Source organism: Scomber scombrus, chromosome 13, assembly GCF_963691925.1.
Source record: "Scomber scombrus chromosome 13, fScoSco1.1, whole genome shotgun sequence".
NCBI classification, from domain to species: domain Eukaryota; kingdom Metazoa; phylum Chordata; class Actinopteri; order Scombriformes; family Scombridae; genus Scomber; species Scomber scombrus.
Window position 1 is genome coordinate 22,962,038 of NC_084982.1, and position 20,175 is coordinate 22,982,212.

General features: G+C 35.6%; 3 protein-coding genes and 1 pseudogene across 3 annotated transcripts; all 4 read left to right on the forward strand.

The window, feature by feature from the left end:
- The first annotated feature begins 3,818 nt into the window (after positions 1-3,818).
- LOC133992638 (olfactory receptor-like protein COR6) lies at positions 3,819-4,754 on the forward strand. The gene has a single exon (XM_062431324.1). It carries the CDS (start codon positions 3,819-3,821, stop codon positions 4,752-4,754), a length of 936 nt encoding a protein of 311 aa, XP_062287308.1.
- A 3,400-nt stretch (positions 4,755-8,154) lies between these two features.
- LOC133992973 (olfactory receptor 11H6-like) lies at positions 8,155-9,084 on the forward strand. The gene has a single exon (XM_062431782.1). It carries the CDS (start codon positions 8,155-8,157, stop codon positions 9,082-9,084), a length of 930 nt encoding a protein of 309 aa, XP_062287766.1.
- Positions 9,085-10,657: 1,573 nt separating this feature from the next.
- Positions 10,658-11,587, forward strand: LOC133993158 (olfactory receptor 11H6-like). Its single transcript, XM_062432025.1, has one exon. The coding sequence runs from the start codon at positions 10,658-10,660 to the stop codon at positions 11,585-11,587; it is 930 nt and encodes a 309-aa protein (XP_062288009.1).
- Positions 11,588-14,908: 3,321 nt separating this feature from the next.
- LOC133992639 (olfactory receptor 11H6-like) lies at positions 14,909-17,089 on the forward strand (annotated as a pseudogene).
- The last annotated feature ends 3,086 nt before the right edge of the window (positions 17,090-20,175 follow it).

Sequence of the window (20,175 nt, forward strand, 5' to 3'; positions counted from 1 at the left end):
TTCTCGAGGGATAATGGAGATAATGACCTACTGACCATTTCCAACTTCATTAATGTACTATAAAAAATACAGTGTCCCATCCCGGCGGGTCTCATTTAAGCCTTGACATAATCAAACACTGCTTCAATGGAGTTGAGCTAAACTTACATTTGTGGCGTCTAATGTCTTGATAATGTAATTTTTTCATAATCTATAAATTTCCCCAAGCTCTATGTTTGAGTACCTGGGGAGGATACACTGGAGATGTCATGGCAGAGTTGGACTTTAAGGAGGCCTGAGGGACTAGTGAGAGTCATTACAGTAACCTTACATCACTCATGACAATGTGTGTGTGCAGTATGACCAACTGTTTTGAAAAGTGTACAGTCTTAAAGATGGCAAAAGATGACATCACGTGTGTTTCATAATTATCTTTTGTTTGTTTCTGATCACCCTGAGCAACAGATGTGCCGTTAAACAATATTTTTTTCCAATTTAGAGTCGTTAGTTCTGCCCAGGGAATAACAGGATGACATTTTGTCATAAAAATCAAAATGCCAAAAAACCCACTAAATGAGGCCCCTTCATTTTCTATGACAAGCACACATACCTTGCAAGACCACGATGGCACAGCCGGCGTCAAGAGACTGTGGCGGGAGTTGTCAGCGGTTCCTGGCATAATTTTCTGCCATAAAATTTCAGCCTCTACACAATCATGTGCTTTCTCTTAACTGTTCTTACAGTGACCTAAATTGCAGATGGTCGCCACCCAAAACAGAGTGGGACATTTCTAAAGCACACAAAAACATAAATGTCTGGAGGGTAGAGTGGTCATGCTTGTATGAACATTCATAGCAAGAAGTGAAATGTCGTATTTTGAGCAAGTGGACTAGAGGACTTTTGCTTTTCACTAAACAGAGTACTGAAGTAATTTTTAGACATTATTTTCACACAGATGGTTAGAATCTACCTGGTAAAATCCACAAACACATGTACTGTACATTATAGAAAGATATTTAGATGCATCAATTACACACACACAAAGGTGAACACAGACTACTCATAGGACCGTTTGAGAGTTTGTATCTTAGGCATCATTACATTGCATTACAACAACCAGAAGCTACAATACAAAAACAGAAAAAATAAAACAAAACAAAAAATACAAAGCTATGTGATATGAAATTGAGGCCATATAAATAACATAAGCTTTGCTCTCACATGAGGCTGAGCTATAAATACCTTTATGGTCATTAACAATGTTAAGAAAAGTTACTATTTCATATAGTACTAATCTAACCATCAAAGAAAATTATACCTTTTCATATGCAGCCAATCTGTAAGAAATCGAACATGCACTAAATTCCATTGTAATCTCCTGCTGAGCATAATGACCGTCTGAATGCGTATCAACCTTTAAAAGATATAATATCAGTAGTTTGGTAACTGTGCTTTAAATTTCTTGGCAGTAGCTTATGCCGCCAACAGCTGCAATTACATGCATTATTATTTTCATTCTGATTGAAATCAGGTCAACTGTTTACATAGGTTGTGATCTTATGTGGTCTTGTGTTAACATTTGCCAAGGCATTTAATCAGAACGTCGTCCTCCCATTACTCCGTCCATGTTTTTAAAAGAAAGGAAATTAGTGGGGTCGAACTCACTTTTGTTGCAATAGGTGGTCTTCAAAGTTTTCCAACTGTTTTTAATTTGTTCAACACTTCAGTCTATCCCAGCTTCATTAATTTTCTCATCGACTAGTTTTTAACAGGTTATGTTTTATTTATCCTATCATCAAGGCATCGAACAATGCTCAGTTCTTTAAGAGTTTTAAGAGTCAAACAATCTCTCCACAGAGGCCCTGTTCAGCTTGGAAGCGGCCAATTTTTGGAAGTGGAGCAATGTATCGTCCCCACAGAGGGCATGTACAGAAAGAGCACAGCCAGAAAGTAATCAGGTGAAGTCATTCACATGGTACAATTTTTCTTTTGATCATTATCCAATTGATGGAAATGTCAGTCAATGTGGACCTGTTTATTCTGAATGAGGTGTTGATATGAAGCATTTTTTGTTCTCTGATCTTTTAAACCTATTATAGTCGAAATATTAGGCTCCATGTAGATGTAGCTAAAGTGTTTTGGACAAAATTCAGGTTGGTGGTCAAGACTCGAATTGATATTTGAACCTTATTAGAATCATAACTAGAGAATTCATTGGGGGGAAAAGGTGATCAGTACAGTACGTCATATAAACTGTGTGGCCTGATAGTGCCATTAGACAATGTGTGGAAATCATCATAGAGCTAAACTGAAGAGAATAGAGTACAATTTTAGTGGAAAATGACCAGCTCACCAAAACAGAGGAAGTTATTCATCTTTTTATCTTGGTCAGTAAATGTTTGTGCATGTTGTTATGGATCTGAGACATTTGTTCATGTGTTTTGCTTGCACACACTGAAACTTTGGACTCAAGATTCCTTATGAGGAAAAAAATTGCATTTGCGTGACAGATGCCATCTAGTGGCCAAAGTAATTATAATCTAGAGAGGAGTGATGCAACTCAGATCACTATTTATATAAGGTGATAGTTCGCTAGAAAAAATGACCAAAAATGGACTTAGCTGCATGAGACTGATGTTCGCTTCTTGTTTCAACCCGTTAGCTTTCCAACCACGAGTTGGGACGTTAAAAAAAATAACGTAAAGTGGTGTTCACTGTCGTAAATACTATTCAGGTATGACATTTAAAAAGCAGTAAACACCTTGAACACCGTTCTTTTGGTCTGAGATGTTATGTAAATGGAAATATTTCAGCTTTTTTATCTTTGTCCCGCTGATACATGTAAGGTGTTCCAGGTTCAATTTAACTTGTATTTATTCAAATTTTGTTGCTTTCTTCACATTGAATATCCTTCATTGAAATCATTATTATGACTGCTATGTTCTCCTGTTTTAAGCAACAAAGAACCATAATATAGTGTGCTTGTGAGTGTCTATAAATAAATACTGTAAAATCTAAAGAATAAACTCTCTCTGCTCTCTGGAAGCTTCATTAAGAATTAATCGCCCATTTATTAATGCATAATGAGGTATTTATGAATAAAAATAGAGCCCACTTACGAGGGGAGATGGGTCAGAGTAGGAACAGTGTGTAAGATACTTACACTAAAGTATGCACTTGATCTTAACTATCAACCTGAATCTGACCTGACTATGAGAGGCGTACTACACTCATTTTATAACAACTACATTACTTCGTGCTGTTTAATGTTTACATCAGTGATATTTATAACAACCCTGTTCTATAGAAATATCATCTGTCTATAACTAAATTGTCTTAAGTTGTCACTTTCGGTTCTGATCAGGTGAGAAACAGAAATGCTTTTTCATCGATAAGTCAAACTCATCACTTATGTGTATGATTCGGTTTAATAAATTAATTCAGTTTTGTTATGTTATATTCTATTATATATAACCTTATATATATATTCTATTATATATATTCTATATAAACGTTGTTCAAAATGAAGACCATATGGATTGAGATTTTGAAACTTCAATTATAGCAAGTTGAGGCTTTAGTTTACTTCTAAAACCCTGGTAACATGTTTGTTGATAGTTTTGGTCCTTCCCAAGATAGCATTAACATCCAAATGATTGGCATGTTTGAATCTCACGGGCAAATAGTTGTTTTCCGACAGAAGGACAAAGGGATTAACAGCAGGTATCAGTCACCACTCATGGTCACACAGAGCAGACGATGTGCTGTCTCGGTGTACTCTTCATTTTCCTCTTCTCTTCTCTTCTCTTTATGCTTTGAAATTTCAAAAACATTTAAAGATGATGGAGAATGTTTCTGTTGTCAAAATGTTTACTCTTTCTGGTTTAAATTTTACATTGGAACAAAGAATTGCTCTCTTCTTGCTAACTTTACTGTGGTATTTAATTATTCTGTTGGGAAATGTTGCTCTTACTGTTGTCATTATTATAGATAAAAACCTCCATGAACCGATGTATATCTTCTTGTGTAATCTATGCATCAATGCAGTGTATGGAACTGTTGGTTTTTACCCCAAATTCCTTCTGGATCTTTTGTCATCTCCTGTTATATCTTATGCTGGATGCATGCTGCAGGGTTTTGTAATACACTCATCAACCTGCTGTGATTTTTCTATCTTAGCTCTGATGGCATATGACAGATATGTGGCTATATGTCGTCCTCTGGTTTACCATTCGGTCATGACTAAACAGCGAGTCTCCATCTTTGTGCTTTTCTCCTGGGTATTACCTCTCTATTGTATGTTTATGAACACAGCTTCATTGCTAGAATCAAGGTTATGTGGCTCACACATAAACAAGATCTACTGTGTAAACTGGATGGTCGCTACTCTCGCTTGCTCACCAGTCAAAGCAAACACTGTTGTCGCATATTTTAATATATTGTTTTACTTTGGACATTTTGTGTTTATTATTTGGTCTTACATGTATCTGATAAGAACATGCATGTCATCCAAGGAGAAGCAAGGGAAATTTATGCAGACATGCATGCCACATTTAGTGTCTCTAATTACTTTTTCAGTATCTGTGCTTTTGGATTTATTGTACATGAGATTTGGATCAGCTGATGTATCTCAAGACCTCAATAATTTTATGGCAATTGAATTTCTACTTATTCCTCCAGTTGTAAATCCACTTATATATGGATTCAAACTTACCAAGATCCGTAACAAAGTGTTGAAATTGGTGTATATAAAAAGGACAGATGCAAAGTTTTAAGCCATGACTCTTCATGTTAGTGACAAGCTCTCACTCCTAAAACCTGCGTTGTAATAAAGTTATTGTTAGTTAAAGCAACTGATAGAGGAAATCATTTTTATAATGTATGTTAATGTAGGATATCCCCACAGTTCAGTGAGACTATCTTCATTTTGAGCTTTAAAGTATATATTTACATCCTCATATGCATATCTACATCTTATCTACAGCTCACATTAAATATTAAGCTGCTGTTTGTTCATCTTCTTCTGTGTGTCAACTTGTCACACTGTGGAGTGGTGCAAGTTTTCAAAGGATGCCAAACAAATGTGATGTTAAGTGAAAATCTGTAACTGTTAAATGATCACAGGAGTGTCAGTGAACAGCATACATTACTGTAACATCCAGGAGACATGCAGACAACATGAGTTCAACCAGGTGAGACTCAGCAGAGTAACTTTAGTGTGTGAGATAATGGCTGAAATGCACAATTTTGTTGACTGAACAAGAAATGTGGCCAATTTTCTATTTCTTATAAGCAATTGAATACTTAATTGTAAAATTGAATAACTTCCAAATTTCTAATGTTTTTAATTCAGTGTACAGTCTCCTTATAAGATGATAAGCGATGTAATCAGGAATGTAATTGTATATCAGCATTTATGTTCTGTGCATTATTTGTCTAGTTGGCTGTTTTGTGTGCATTTTAGTGTTGAGTTTCTGTATTATAAAGGTTCATCTACTGTTGTATGTGTGGCTTTGGCTTTATAAATAAACCAAACACATCTTGAAAACGACTATTCAAAGAATATTTAGACCACACAAATTCAAAGTTAAACATTTCAGTCTTATAATTCAGTGGTATTTCTATTTAAATATGACATATTCAGTGTTCCTTTTCATTGAGGGTGTCTTTTACCTCTCCTGTTTCCACTCTAAAGGTCACAGTAGCCTTCGGGCCAACAAAAATGCCTCACTCTCACTCAATCCAAAAAATATATGTGATGTAAAGGGCTGTGATGTGAATAATAATGAGCAGATAAGCGACATTAAACTGTAAACAGTGTGTAAGAGTGATGCTGCGGATTGTTATATGGCACTACTGTGGTAATGTTATGCCATGGCTTAAACAACTCATTACTGCTGTTCCAACAAGAGATTCCTATTAGCATTAAATTAATTAAATATATTTGGACATTGAACTGATTTGACAAGGCACTATTTCCTACCTAATACTACTCTTGGTAGGTGCCAAAGGCCTAATGCCTAGTCAAATTAAGGCCATTTAACACTCGGACTTGGTACTGTAACATGCCAGCCCGAAGCTATGGAGTACATTCATGTCCTCTGCATTTTTAGGGTGATTTTGAGGATGGAGCAGTCTGTGTTGGGCTTCCTTTTTCTTGTATTTACCCATGCTTTTATAACTGCCCATAATAAGGTGCAAGATAAAAATGCTAAATATATAATATTATATCATATGTATGTACACTGATACAAAAATCTAAATCTAGTCAACATATTTGCAGTGCAAAAGGTCTATTAGGCTACAGTAAAGGTGGATTTAGGCTTCTGCGTAGCAAAGACGCCGTAGGTACACCGTTGTTCCGACGCCGTCGTTAACCTTTCAAATTCTGCGCCGTGTTTTGTTGCGATGGATTTGAGAGCAGTATTTATTGATTTCATGCTCAGAGTTTGTGATATTTTCTCTCAAAACTCTGCTCTCGCGCTCAAATTTGCTGTGCGCATGCTCGCACTGTGTCCTCGCACTCAGTTACAACGCTGCTCGCGCAGATTTCCTGCGCTCACACTCGAGTTCTTCCTCTCGCACTCAGGGAGTTTGTGCTTGCGGATCTCTGCCCCGCTCTCGGATCAAAGCTGTAAACGGGTGCGTTCGCTGATCTTCGAGGAGCGTTGCATACGGGCGGGCACTCTTTCAACCGGGTTTATCCACTCCTGACCTCCCGTGCTGTATTAAATGTGGTTTCTCAGGATGTTTTTGAATGGATAGGTAATAAAATAGAAAATATCACACCATTTGATAAACATCAGATTCTTTTATATAAAGATAATCTTACCAAAGAATTTTCAGAACTGGTCAATAGGCTATTATTATAGTTTTGGGTAAATATCACATCCATTCATGCAAATGGAAAAATAAACCCAAATCAAATAAGTATTATTATTATAATACAATATAGCTATCTTAATGAAAATCACGGACGCTTGTGTATTTATTAAATTATATTTCATTCCAACAGTGGTCAAAAAAATGAAAGAAACCACATTTATTACAGCACCGGAGGTCAGGAGTGGATAAACCGGGTTGAAAGAGTGCCCGCCCGTATGCGACGCTCCTCGAAGATCAGCGAACGCACCCGTTTACAGCTTTGATCCGAGAGCGGGGCAGAGATCCGCGAGCACAAACTCCCTGAGTGCGAGAGGAAGAACTCGAGTGTGAGCGCAGGAAATCTGCGCGAGCAGCGTTGTGACCGAGTGCGAGGACACAGTGCGAGCATGCGCACAGCAAATTTGAGCGCGAGAGCAGAGTTTTGAGAGAAAATATCACAAAATCTGAGCATGAAATCAATAAATACTGCTCTCAAATCCATTTAATATGCTCTTGAATTAAGATAGGGAATAAACTCCATAGGTAAGGGGATGTGCTCCTTTCCTGAATGGTTATCGGTGTCCCTAGTTGAGTCTTTGTTTAGCTCCCGGCTTTTCCGGTCACAGTAAACAACAATGGCAACCGAAAGAGAGAGGATCTTGCTTCAGTTGTTGAATGTTGAAGAAAATATGCTTTTATTGCACTTGTTCAATAAGACGCTCTTCTACTTGGTCCATTTTCGTTGTGTCTACTTCCCTGATCCAATGGCGGGGTACAGGCGGGCGACCGGAAGTTCACAATACCGGAAATACGTCGCTACCAAGCAAACCAATCACAGCCCTTGCAATCTGCGTCGCCTCGACGCGTAGTTAGGATTTTTTGGAGGTGCACGTCAGGCGACAGCGTTCCGACGCAGAAGCCTAAATCAGCCTTTAACATCTGTATAGCAAGTGAACTAGCTCTATATTGGTGAAAATACTGTAAAAGTTAGATTTCTCTATTCTATATAACATTACACCATGCATGTTTCTTTCAAAACAAAGTTTCAAGTGATGGAAATTTTGATAAAAATAATGGATAGCCCCAAATGAATTCATGTTTTATGTTGTTTATTTTGTCCAGATATTGGAACTAGATGATGAAAGACTAAAGCTCTTCCAGACCATTGATTGGTCAGTTTGGATTCCCAGAGCGTGTGCTGTAGTCAGCCAACATATTAATAACAGTGAGAAGAGATTGTAGACGCTTTGTTAATTACACAGATAGTTAAACAGGACAGGACACAAATCATTATAGTATTTTTAAACATTAATGGATAATGATTCTTTAATAACATTTTTTGTCCTCTCTGGTATAAATGAAACAAAAAGCCAACGATTTGCCATCTTCTCTGTCACTTTACTGTGTTACTGTGTGATTTTACTGGTTAATATTTCTGTTATTGTAACCATCATCTTAGATAAAAACCTGCATGAACCAATGTATATTCTACTATGTACTTTTTGCATGAATGGACTTTATGGAACAACAGGTTTTTACCCCAAATTTCTCTGGGACCTGCTCTCTCCTGTCCATGTTATCCATTATGCTGGATGCTTTGTTCAGGCTCTAGTAATGTACTCTTTTGCTTGTAGTGACCTGTCTATTCTTGCAGTGATGGCATATGACAGATATCTGGCTATATGTCGACCCCTGCAGTACCACGCTATCATGTCAAAGCAAAAACTCTTTCATTTAGTGTGTTTCTCTTGGTTAACACCTTTCTGCACCATAGCTGTTAATATATTTCTCACGTCTAAATTACAGCTGTGCAGCTCGTATATTCGCAGGCTTTTTTGTGTGAACTGGATTATTGTTCAACTTGCTTGTTCCTCAGCTGAAACTACTATTAATAGCATCATTGCATACATAACTATAATCATTTATGCATTTCATGGTTTTTTCATCATTGGGTCCTACATGCATCTTATCAAAACATGTGTAAATTCTGTAGAAAACAGGGCAAAGTTCATGCAGACATGTGTGCCACATTTAACTTCCTTAATCACTTTTATGGTGACTGTACTTTTCGATGTTATGAATATGCGATTTGGCTCAAAAGATTTGCCTCAAACCCTTCAAAACTTTCTTGCAATAGAATTTCTTCTCATACCTCCCATAATGAATCCTATCATTTATGGTTTCAAACTCACCAAAATTCGGAACAAAATTCTCGGTTTCATTTATTTAAAAATCAAATGACTTTTGTCTCAAATCGTACAATAATGCATTTATTTTAAATAATATTTTTTTACTGATAGGAACTGAAAATGTCTATGTCCCCGTAATCTCTTATTCTGGATGCCTTCTTCAGGCTCTCGTAATTAACTTTTTTTCTTCCATTGATGTTTCTAATCTTGCAGTAATGTCATCTGATTATAAGTACATCACTAGATGACCACACTATGATATCAAAGGAAAATCTCTTTAAGTTAGTGTGTCTGTCTTGGGTAACACTTTTCTGCCTTATGTCTGTAAATACATTTCTGACATCTGGATTAAAGCTGTGTGGTTCATATATTTGCAAGCTCTTTTGTATGACTTACTTTTACCCCAGCTGAAATTACTTATACTAGCATTATTGCATAAATAACAATAATAATTGATGCATTTCATGTTTTCATTTGTTCTAACATGTATCTGAGGGGGCAAAGCTCATGCAAACATCCGTGCTACATTTAATCACTTTTCTTGTGACTGTACTTTTAGATATTATAAAAATATGACTTGGTTCAAAATATTTGCCTCAAAGCCTTCCAAACTTTGCTGCAATAGAAATTCTGCTCATACCCTCAATTATGAATCCTATCATTTATGGTTTCAAATGGACCAAAATTTGTAACAGAATTCTGGTGTTCATTAATGTTGAAATGTAATGATGTACATGTTCTTACAATAAAGACAGTCAGATTCCTATAATAATGATTTATATTAACTCACATCACACAATTATATGTCAAAATATAGAACTTGATTTTTATTACATTTAAGTGTATGTTTTCTTCTGTGTGTATTTTGAATTCTTTATCCATGAGATTTATGTTGCTAGATCAAATCCCTACTTTCTGTGTATGCATTAGGCATATTTAGCCTCAAATAATAGCACAAACAATGATGCATGACAAGAAAAAAATCATAATACCACAAAACCACTGCTAGGCTGAGGGTCAGAAAAAACATTGTGTTTTTAGGGTGATTTTGAGGAAGGAGCAGCCTGTGTTGGGCCTGTATTTGCCCATCCTTTTATATGTGTCCATAATGACTAGAAAGATAAATATGCTAAATATTCCCTATGTATGTACACTGATACAAAAATCGAAATTAAGTGAAAGTATCTGCAGTGAAAAGGGTCTATTAGGCTACAGTTAACATCTGAATAGTGAGTAAACTAGCAGTATATTGGCAAAAATAGCAAAAATACTGCAATAGTCAAATTTCTCTATCCCAACACATAACATTACACCATGCATGTTTCTTTCAAAATATGCTATGTTTCAAAAGAAAGTTTCAAAAGAAAGACATTTTGATAAAAAAATAGTGGATATCCCCAAATGCATTCATGTTTTATGTTGTTTATTTTGTCCAGATATTGGAACTAGATGATGAAAGACTAAAGCTCTTCCAGACCATTGATTGGTCAGTTTGGATTCCCAGAGCGTGTGCTGTAGTCAGCCAACATATTAATAACAGTGAGAAGAGATTGTAGACGCTTTGTTAATTACACAGATAGTTAAACAGGACAGGACACAAGTCATTATAGTATTTTTAAACATTAATGGATAATGATTCTTTAATAACATTTTTTGTCCTCTCTGGTATAAATGAAACAAAGAGCCAACGATTTGCCATCTTCTCTGTCACTTTACTGTGTTACTGTGTGATTTTACTGGTTAATATTTCTGTTATTGTAACCATCATCTTAGATAAAAACCGGCATGAACCAATGTATATTCTACTATGTACTTTTTGCATGAATGGACTTTATGGAACAACAGGTTTTTACCCCAAATTTCTCTGGGACCTGCTCTCTCCTGTCCATGTTATCCCTTATGCTGGATGCTTTGTTCAGGCTCTAGTAATGTACTCTTTTGCTTGTAGTGACCTGTCTATTCTTGCAGTGATGGCATATGACAGATATCTGGCTATATGTCGACCCCTGCAGTACCACGCTATCATGTCAAAGCAAAAACTCTTTCATTTAGTGTGTTTCTCTTGGTTAACACCTTTCTGCATTATGGCTGTTAATATATTTCTTGCATCTAGATTACAGCTGTGCAGCTCGTATATTCGAAGGCTCTTTTGTGTGAACTGGATTATTGTTCAACTTGCTTGTTCCTCAGCTGAAACTACTATTAATAGCATCATTGCATACATAACTATAATCATTTATGCATTTCATGGTTTTTTCATCATTGGGTCCTACATGCATCTTATCAAAACATGTGTAAATTCTGTAGAAAACAGGGCAAAGTTCATGCAGACATGTGTGCCACATTTAACTTCCTTAATCACTTTTCTTGTGACTATACTTTTCGATGTTATGAATATGCGATTTGGCTCAAAAGATTTGCCTCAAACCCTTCAAAACTTTCTTGCAATAGAATTTCTTCTCATACCTCCCATAATGAATCCTATCATTTATGGTTTCAAACTCACCAAAATTCGGAACAAAATTCTCGGTTTCATTTATTTAAAAATCAAATGACTTTTGTCTCACATGTTTAAGTCACTCAAAATCGTACAATAATGCATTCATTTTAAATCATATCACACAATTTTATCTCAAAACAGAGGGACTGTTTTTTCTTTATTAAGGTTAAATTCATGTTTTCTTCTGTGTAGATCCATAATATTAAAGGTGCTAAACTTTTTTCTTTTTTCATGCCCTCGACATATTTTTTTTTGCATATTTACATTTGTCTTTTGCTGATGGTCTGGTTAATTATACTGTTTCATTTTTTACTATTTGTGTTCACATCTCAGATCTTCCTTGTAAACCAAATGCTTTGCACTGACTATCTTGATACTTTTCACTAAATGCATTTTGCTGAATATGAAGTTTCTTGTTCTCTTTTCAGCAGACTTGTCAGTAACTTCTTTGTCTTTTAGAGACCTTACATCTCAGTTCAGAGAAAGTAAAATCTTAATGTTTTGGCTGAAGTTAGGACAGACCCAGAGACTATAATTGACACTGTTGAGAGTGTCTTTGTATTTTCTGCCAGCAAATTAATGGACTAAGAGAAGATAGAGATTTGTATCACACCTACCGTGTCCTTGACGAAATTGGCTCTTTGATTATTGTATTGGAAATTATTTTACCGGTCATCTCATCTCTAGTTTCTTTTTCTGGTTCATGTGTAAGCTTTGCTGATCCGAAAGAGTATTTTTTCCATGTTGAACTTGAAGTTAACATTTGAAGTTGCATCACTGAATCTCTGCTCCCATGTCCTAAAAATCTTTTTACATAAAATTTTAGCCTCTAAAAAAATCATTCCCTGAGGCCTGGGGCCCTAGTTGACTTTGGGGAATTGGCATACACCTTGTTTACTGTGGGATTTTTTCCCCATCTCTTTAGATATTATCAATACAGTATTGATCAAGTTATATAAGCATTCACTACAGTTATCTGCATAATCATTATTCAACTATTACACTAAAAATACCCAACAATACAAAATGATAGTGTCTCAGAATGGCATTGCTGTTAGTCCAGCATGGCAGATAACAATCAACATTTTGCAGCATGCTCAAGCCATGTATGGATGTATTAAAGGTTTAGTAAAGCTTCTAAGACTCGAGGCCATCACTGATGTCATGTGTGAGAAGAAGGTCAGGATGAGGGGCAAACAAGCTTCACCTTAGACGAAACTGGATGTGTATAAAACGGTTAGGGTTAGGGTTAGGGTTAGGGTTAGGCAGATTGTCACAGATTGTCACAGATTGTCATTGGGTGCCTGGTCCGCAGACCAGCCCCGGTTTACTTATGTCATGCACAGTAATCTATTATTGCATAGAACTCTGCCTGACTCAGTGTCTTTTTGACTCTGCAAGTTCTTTTGTTTTAATTGAAAATACATGTTGGGAAGACCGTCAAGTTTCAACTGGCTTTTTTCTGCAACATCACCTTTGTGAGAACTTTGAACACTCAACTTTATGTGCCCTCAGAAAGTTCATGTGACATGATTGTGGTATATGCCCTTCTCCGTAATGTCACACGTAGATGATACCCATGATGGAAGAGCAGTCCAATATGGCAAAACTATTATTCCTGTAAACTCAGTCATCAAATGGAGACAAAATTTATTTGTAGTTCATTTGATTCTGTCTTGTTTATTTCTTTCAAATAAAAACACAATAATGATCTCTTTTTTTTCTGAATATCATCTACCTTCTGAGCTATGACCAATATTTTTTATAGCAACAATGTATCAAATGACAATGTGTTAATGTCAGAGGTGTTACATCTAATGATGAAACTAAAGAGAATTGTTCTGCACAGGATTAACAGCTAGTGGACTGTGAGGACAAAAAAGGGTATTGGATTAGAATCACTGACTCTACCTTTAATGCTCTGGTTAGGACATGATAAATATGTGCTATATCCCCATTTTATTGTGTTTCTGTACAGCATCAATATGACCAATATTAGTATAAAATAAAATAACTTTGATTGCGTAAAAAAAAACCCTCAGAGCTGCATCAAGCAGATGATGATCTTGCGAAATGTCACACTTGTTAGCTGATGGGATTGTTTACAGCATGCTTGTGGGTAAAGACGACCCTGAGCAAGCTGCTGTCAATAATGGACCATGACTGCCACCCCCTGCACAGCACATTAACCAGACAAAGGAGCATGTTCAGTGGCAGATTTCTGTCGCTGTCATGCTCAAGGGACAGGTTGAGGAAGTCCTTTGTCCCCAGGGCCATCAAGCTTTATAACTCCACACTGTAGGAGAGGGATAACTGACTTTTTATTCTTATTTTTGGATTGATTGACTGACTGTATGACCTTAATATGGGCTAATGGATGCCTTAATTTCCTTTGGGATTATTAACGTATCTATCTATCTATCTATCTATCTATCTATCTATCTATCTATCTATGTATCTATCTATCTATCTATCTAATTGAAAGTAATGTAAGTGTAAAACAGATTACCCCACTCTCCCAACAACGGACATCTGTCTGACTGGTTTAATATAAAATAATCTCCAGATCTGATCTGTATGATGGGGTGATGTGTGTGTGTGTTCACTGTAACCCTAACCCTAATGTTATTCCAGCTGCTGAAAACAGCTGCTCAGCTGTAACAGATGCACAGATACTCTTGCTCTGACTGTTTCAGGCCATCCGTGCTACTGGAAGAACAATGTGGATTCTGTTCTGGCCATGGAACATTAGACCAGCTCTTCACCATCGTAAGGATACTTGAGGGGTCATAGGAGTTTGCATGTACTCTGGATATTCACTGAATGTGACAAAAAGGGTATTGGATTAGAATCACTGACTCTATCTTTAACGTTCTGGCTAGGACATGATAAATATGTGCTATATCTGCATTGGATTGTGTTTTTGTATAGTGTCAGTATGACCAATATCAGTATGAAATGGAAAAAATATAAAATGAACACTTGTATGATTCAATCAACATAGACATGTATTTTAGTTTCTGAACATTACTCAAAATATTTGAGTCCACAGTCAATGTCACTTCATCAAGTAGCTTTTGAAAGAAAGAAACTGAAGAAAGAAGCATTATTAATTAGCCATTGAAATAAAAGAGATCATTAATATAATTGATTTAACATCCATTCAGTGTGCTTGAAGGATAAAGAAATGTGATGATGTGATGAAGGAAGTGTGAAGATTGCAATTAAATCATAAAAGATGAACTCTTCTCCGGATCATTGATTGGTAGGTTTGAATTCCCAGCTCATGTGTTGAACAAGATAAAAACAGTCAAAAGAGAGAACAGACACAGGTGGGGGTTCACAGCACATGAGAAAGCAAAAAAATGGTCCTGGTATGACAGATAATGTTACTTTTGTGTTTTTCCTTTCAGGTATAAATGAAACAAAGAACCACCGATTTGTTATCTTTTATGTCACTTTACTGTATTACTGTTTGATTTTGCTGGTAAATATTTGTATTATTGTGACTATCATCTTAGATAAAAACCTGAATGAACCAATGTATATTTTATTATGTGCTTTTTTCCTAAATGGACTTTATGGATCAATTGGTTTTTACCCCAAATTTCTCTTGGATCTGCTCTCTCCTGTCCATGTTATCCCTTATACTGGATTCTTTATTCAAGCTCTAGTCTACTCTTTTTCTGGCACAGATGTTTTTCTTCTTACAGTAATGGCATATGACAGATATCTGGCTGTATGCCGACCCTTGGAGTACCACACTCTAATGTCAATGCAAAAACTCCTAAAGTTAAGCACCGTTCAGTCTTATAGGTATAAACTTGTGTTTTTCTGCTAGATTAAAATTATGCGGTCGATATATTCACAGAGTCTTTTGCTCAAATATGTTAACCACATTGTTGTATATATTGAATTATTCATTTTTGTACTTAATGGTTTGTTTATAGTTTGGTCCTACATATATCTTATCAAAACATGTGTGAATTCTACAGAAAACAGGGAAAAGTTCATGCAAACATGTGTGCCACATTTAGTCTCTGTGTTCACTTTTCATACACTATTACTACTTGATATAACGTATACTTGATATGGTTCAAAAGATTTGCCTCAAAGCCTTCAAAACTTTATTGCAATAGAATTCATTATCATACCATCCATGATGAATCCTCTAATTTATGGTTTTAAATTGACCAAGATTCGAAACAAAACTTTGGCATATTATATCATATTAAAAGAGGTATGCTAGGTCTGCTATCTTGAATGGGGATAAAGCAATTTATCGTGTGGCTTTTCTAGACTTTCCTAATGTTTTCACAATGGTAATTTAAAAATTAAAATTCTAAAAGTGAAATGAATCATTTTGGCAGGGTTTTGTGAAATTCAAAACAATCTATCCCCTGTTTTACAGCTGCAACAGTAGCGGCGGAGTGGACCACACAGCCTATGATGCAAGCATGTATCAACAGTGTTTTTGTGATTACTTTCAGTGCCAGAAGGGGTAGACAAACCCCCATGCTCCAGCTTTAAATTATAGTTATGTTTATGTTTTTTTATATTGGATGCCTTAGCCTGCTCCCTATGAGACTTGAAACTAGATAAGCAGTGGAAAATGGCTTTATGGATGGACACTGCACCACTCTGACTTACTATTAAGGTAACCCAAGTCTGATAAATGTTGAACACACTGAATAAAACATTGTGCTTTTTCCATGTCATCTAGTGGATTTCTTTTCCTGGATTTGCTATTTTGCACTTTCATTGAAGTGAAATTAAGGGTCCACCTTTTATTGACACATTGTCATGGTGAATTGTTGCTCCATTGTGCTCCACTGAAGATTGCGTCTTAAATTCACTGTGGACACATTTTACTCAACATACTCAAAGTTGACTTAAAAAATTCTTATCATATGTTCAAGAACAGTTTAGTTTCTCCTTTTTGGAATACTCTTTTCCTGCATTGATATTTCTCTTCTTGCATTGACGGCATATGACAGATATCTGGTTACAGTATATGCCGACCCCTGCACTACCACGCTATCATGTCAATGCAAAAACTCTTCAAGAGATTATGTTTCTCTTGGACACCTTTCTGCATTATGGCTGTAAAGACATTTATAACTTCTAGATTAAAACTATGCACCCAATATATCCACAGACTCTTTTGCTCAAATGGGATTATTGTTACTCTTGCTTGTTTCTCAGCTGAAATTCTTATTAACAACGTTATTGGATACATTACAACAATCTTTTTTTTACTTAATGGTTTGTTTATAGTTTGGTCCTACACGCATCTTATCAAAACATGTGTGAATTCTACAGAAAACAGTACACAGTTTATGCAAACATGTATACAACATATGCCCTCCTTTGTAATTTTTCTTGTGATAATACTATCTGATGTAATGAATATGCGATTTGGTTCAAAGAATTTTCCTCAAAGCTTTCAAAATTTTCTTGAAATATTGAATATGAATTCCTTATCATACCACCTATGATAAATCCATTAATTTATGGTTTTAAATTGACCAGGATTCAAAACAGAATTTTGCAATGATATGCATTCATTATTAACTTTCTTACTAATTAAGCCAACACCTACAATGGTACATAGTGTCCTATGATGTTTCTCATGCATGATGCTGTAAAATCTTGAGTGAATATTATGTTGTAGATTATGTTGTGTATGTTAAGTTGTAGAGATAGCAAAATGGAAATCCTGCATACATCGATAAATGTTGATCATTGTTAACTGACATTTGCATTTTATTACTTAAATTTGTGTTCACTTGTGTCTGGAGTATCTGCTCTCTTTTTCTGTGATTTAAATGATGAGTTCACAGTCTTGAAAGTCTTGAAATAACAGTCAGGTCCCCAGATGAACATTGACATTTTTTTTCCTCTTTCATTCCTCCTGTTCATACTGGCCATTAGAAGATCCCTGCATAGTGCACCCAAAGTAAGTGAGGGGGGCCAAAATCCACAAGCCTCATTCTGTGCAAAAATGTATTTAAAATTTATGAATCTTCAGCTGGCCAAATTAATCAAATGAAGTAGATATATTTCAATGTTACTGTCTTGTTGGTGCCAGAGAGAGGGGGAGGGGGGGGGGGGGGTGTGGCACTTGATAACTTGACTAAATACCTATTGTGGTTTATAAATGTATTTGGCATTGTTATTTACATCTTCTGGATGAAGCTAATGGTAAGATAAGATAAGTGCATCTTTATTGATCCCCCTTGGGAGAAATTCAAATTGACACAGCAGTACAGTGGGAAAAAAGGTAGCAGCATAAGGGTCAATAATAAATAAGACAAAAATAGGATAAAACAAAAATAAAATATTATATACAGTAAACTGGATCTTTGTAGAAATATATCATCTATATATAAATGTGCAATATGCAGAAGTTCCTGAGATTTACTTAAAGATATGCTCCTGACCACTGCAATCATTCCTATTGTTGAACTGTTAGCACATGCTTATCATATCACTTTCCATCATTATAACAACCTTTTGAAAATGTATACAGTGTGCCACAGCATCAAAATCAAAAGCTTTTTCAAAATGTTGTTATTACTACTATGTACAAGAATATTTCAACTGTGTACAAAATTCAATTAAATCTTTTCCCTGTTGTTTGAAGCATGGTTGTATTTTGATACTAATTTGTGAATGAGAGGGCTGTGTTTCTTCATGTAGAGATAATGTCAGTCTGAATGTGTCCTAGTTTGCATTGGCACACCCACTGCATCAATGCGTGGCCTCCTATCCAATGAATGAATGAATGAGAAGGCTTTTCTTTTTTTCTAGCAGGATAAATAATGTTAGTATGAACATGGCCTAAGGTTAAGTAGGCTGAGATTAAGAGCATTTGTAAAGGAGTTTAGATATAACTGATAACATTAAAAATATCACGATTTTCTCTCTTTTAGTTTAACTTGCATATGTATAACTTATCTGAGCAGGTAATTAATTGTAAAGCAGGTTGTCTTTTTGGTAAATCATTATCAGGGCTGACCTTTAGCAGTTGTATGAATATTTATGTACCAAATATTGGTCTGAGGTATATCTCTGCTAATAATACATGCTTCCTCATCATTTCTTAATGTGGTCTGTCTGCTCAGGGATTAGTGCTCACCTGCGTGGTGTAAAACAAGCATTAGGTGAGACTTACAGTCATTTTCCATGATGATATGAGGATGTCGTATATATGCTCACATTGTGGCAGTCATATTCTCGTCAATATAATTGTGCCCACATGTCAAATTCTGACAAGAGCTCTCATTTATAAATATATGTGCAGTTGAAAGAGTGGAGGATGTAATTCACTGGTAGTGTCTAGTATCTGTCTATTTTCGTATTCTCTGTCTTCTCTTTCTATGTTAATACTTTAAAATTAAAGTATGCCAGTGATAAAGTTAAACATTGAATTAAAAAGAAAAACAGGTGTGAAGCTGTCATTAAATGTTATAGTATGAAGTTTTCACACCTGGCTACAATATGAATCATTAGAAGACACATAATCTGACTGTTTTTGCTTGTTAGGCATGCCACTGAAAGCTACTTGTCTAATATTGTGTGCCAGATTTCATATTGCATAATCATATTTGTTAAACTCATGTTATGCAATGACATAAAGTTCTGCATTCATACATTATGTCATTATGTGCTCTTGCTGGGGATGCCTTCGATGATCCCTGGACCCCACATTGAGAACCACTGCTTTATTTCATGTTGAGGCATTTACACACCTCTTGGTTTTATTTACATCCTGAGCTCCCAGCACCTGCCACTCCCATTAAAAAAGACTGATGCTGTCCTTACTAAGTCCCAGGAACATTGCACACATGTATATAATCTCAGGAACTTCTGCATATTGCACATTTATACATTGCAGATTTGTTCACACAGAGATTCTTTACTAGACATTGTATTTTATTTTATCACTTTCACCCTTATGCTGCTACTTTTTTTCCACCACTGTACTGCTATGTCAATTTGAATTTCTCCCAAGGTGATCAATAATATCTTATTTTATCTTTAAACCAGTGTTGGGGAGTAACTACTTACATGTAATGGCAATAAGTAATTTAATAATAAAATAAATGTAACTGTAATCCATTACAGTTACTAAGAAAAAAAAGTATAATCAAATAATAGTTACTTATGAAAATGTTGATGATTACAAAGGGGGTTATAGTCAGACCTTTAAGATTTTTCTCAGGAGGGTTTTTTCCTCATTTTTGAATATTTAACATTCTTTGAAATTTTTTAGATTTTGTAAATAAATCATGATGTTGACCTTATTTGGAGAACACATGGACTTAAATTGTGTCACAGAACCAATTAAACCCATGCCAGACTTTTGACATTTAAAAAAAATAAAATATCCTTATTTTATATTCCAAAATCTACATGAACTAATGAATACATTTTCAAATGAGAGATAAATCTTGCTTTATAAGAAATGAGTTACATTACGTAATACATTTAAATAAAGATAACTAGTAATGTGTAACCTATTACATTTCCAAAATAACCTTTCTAACCCTGGTATTAACTGATGTTCACTCGTTCACACCGCATTCCGAGAAGACCCGCCCTACTCTGCCTCTGATTGGCTAGTAGGCATTCCCATCG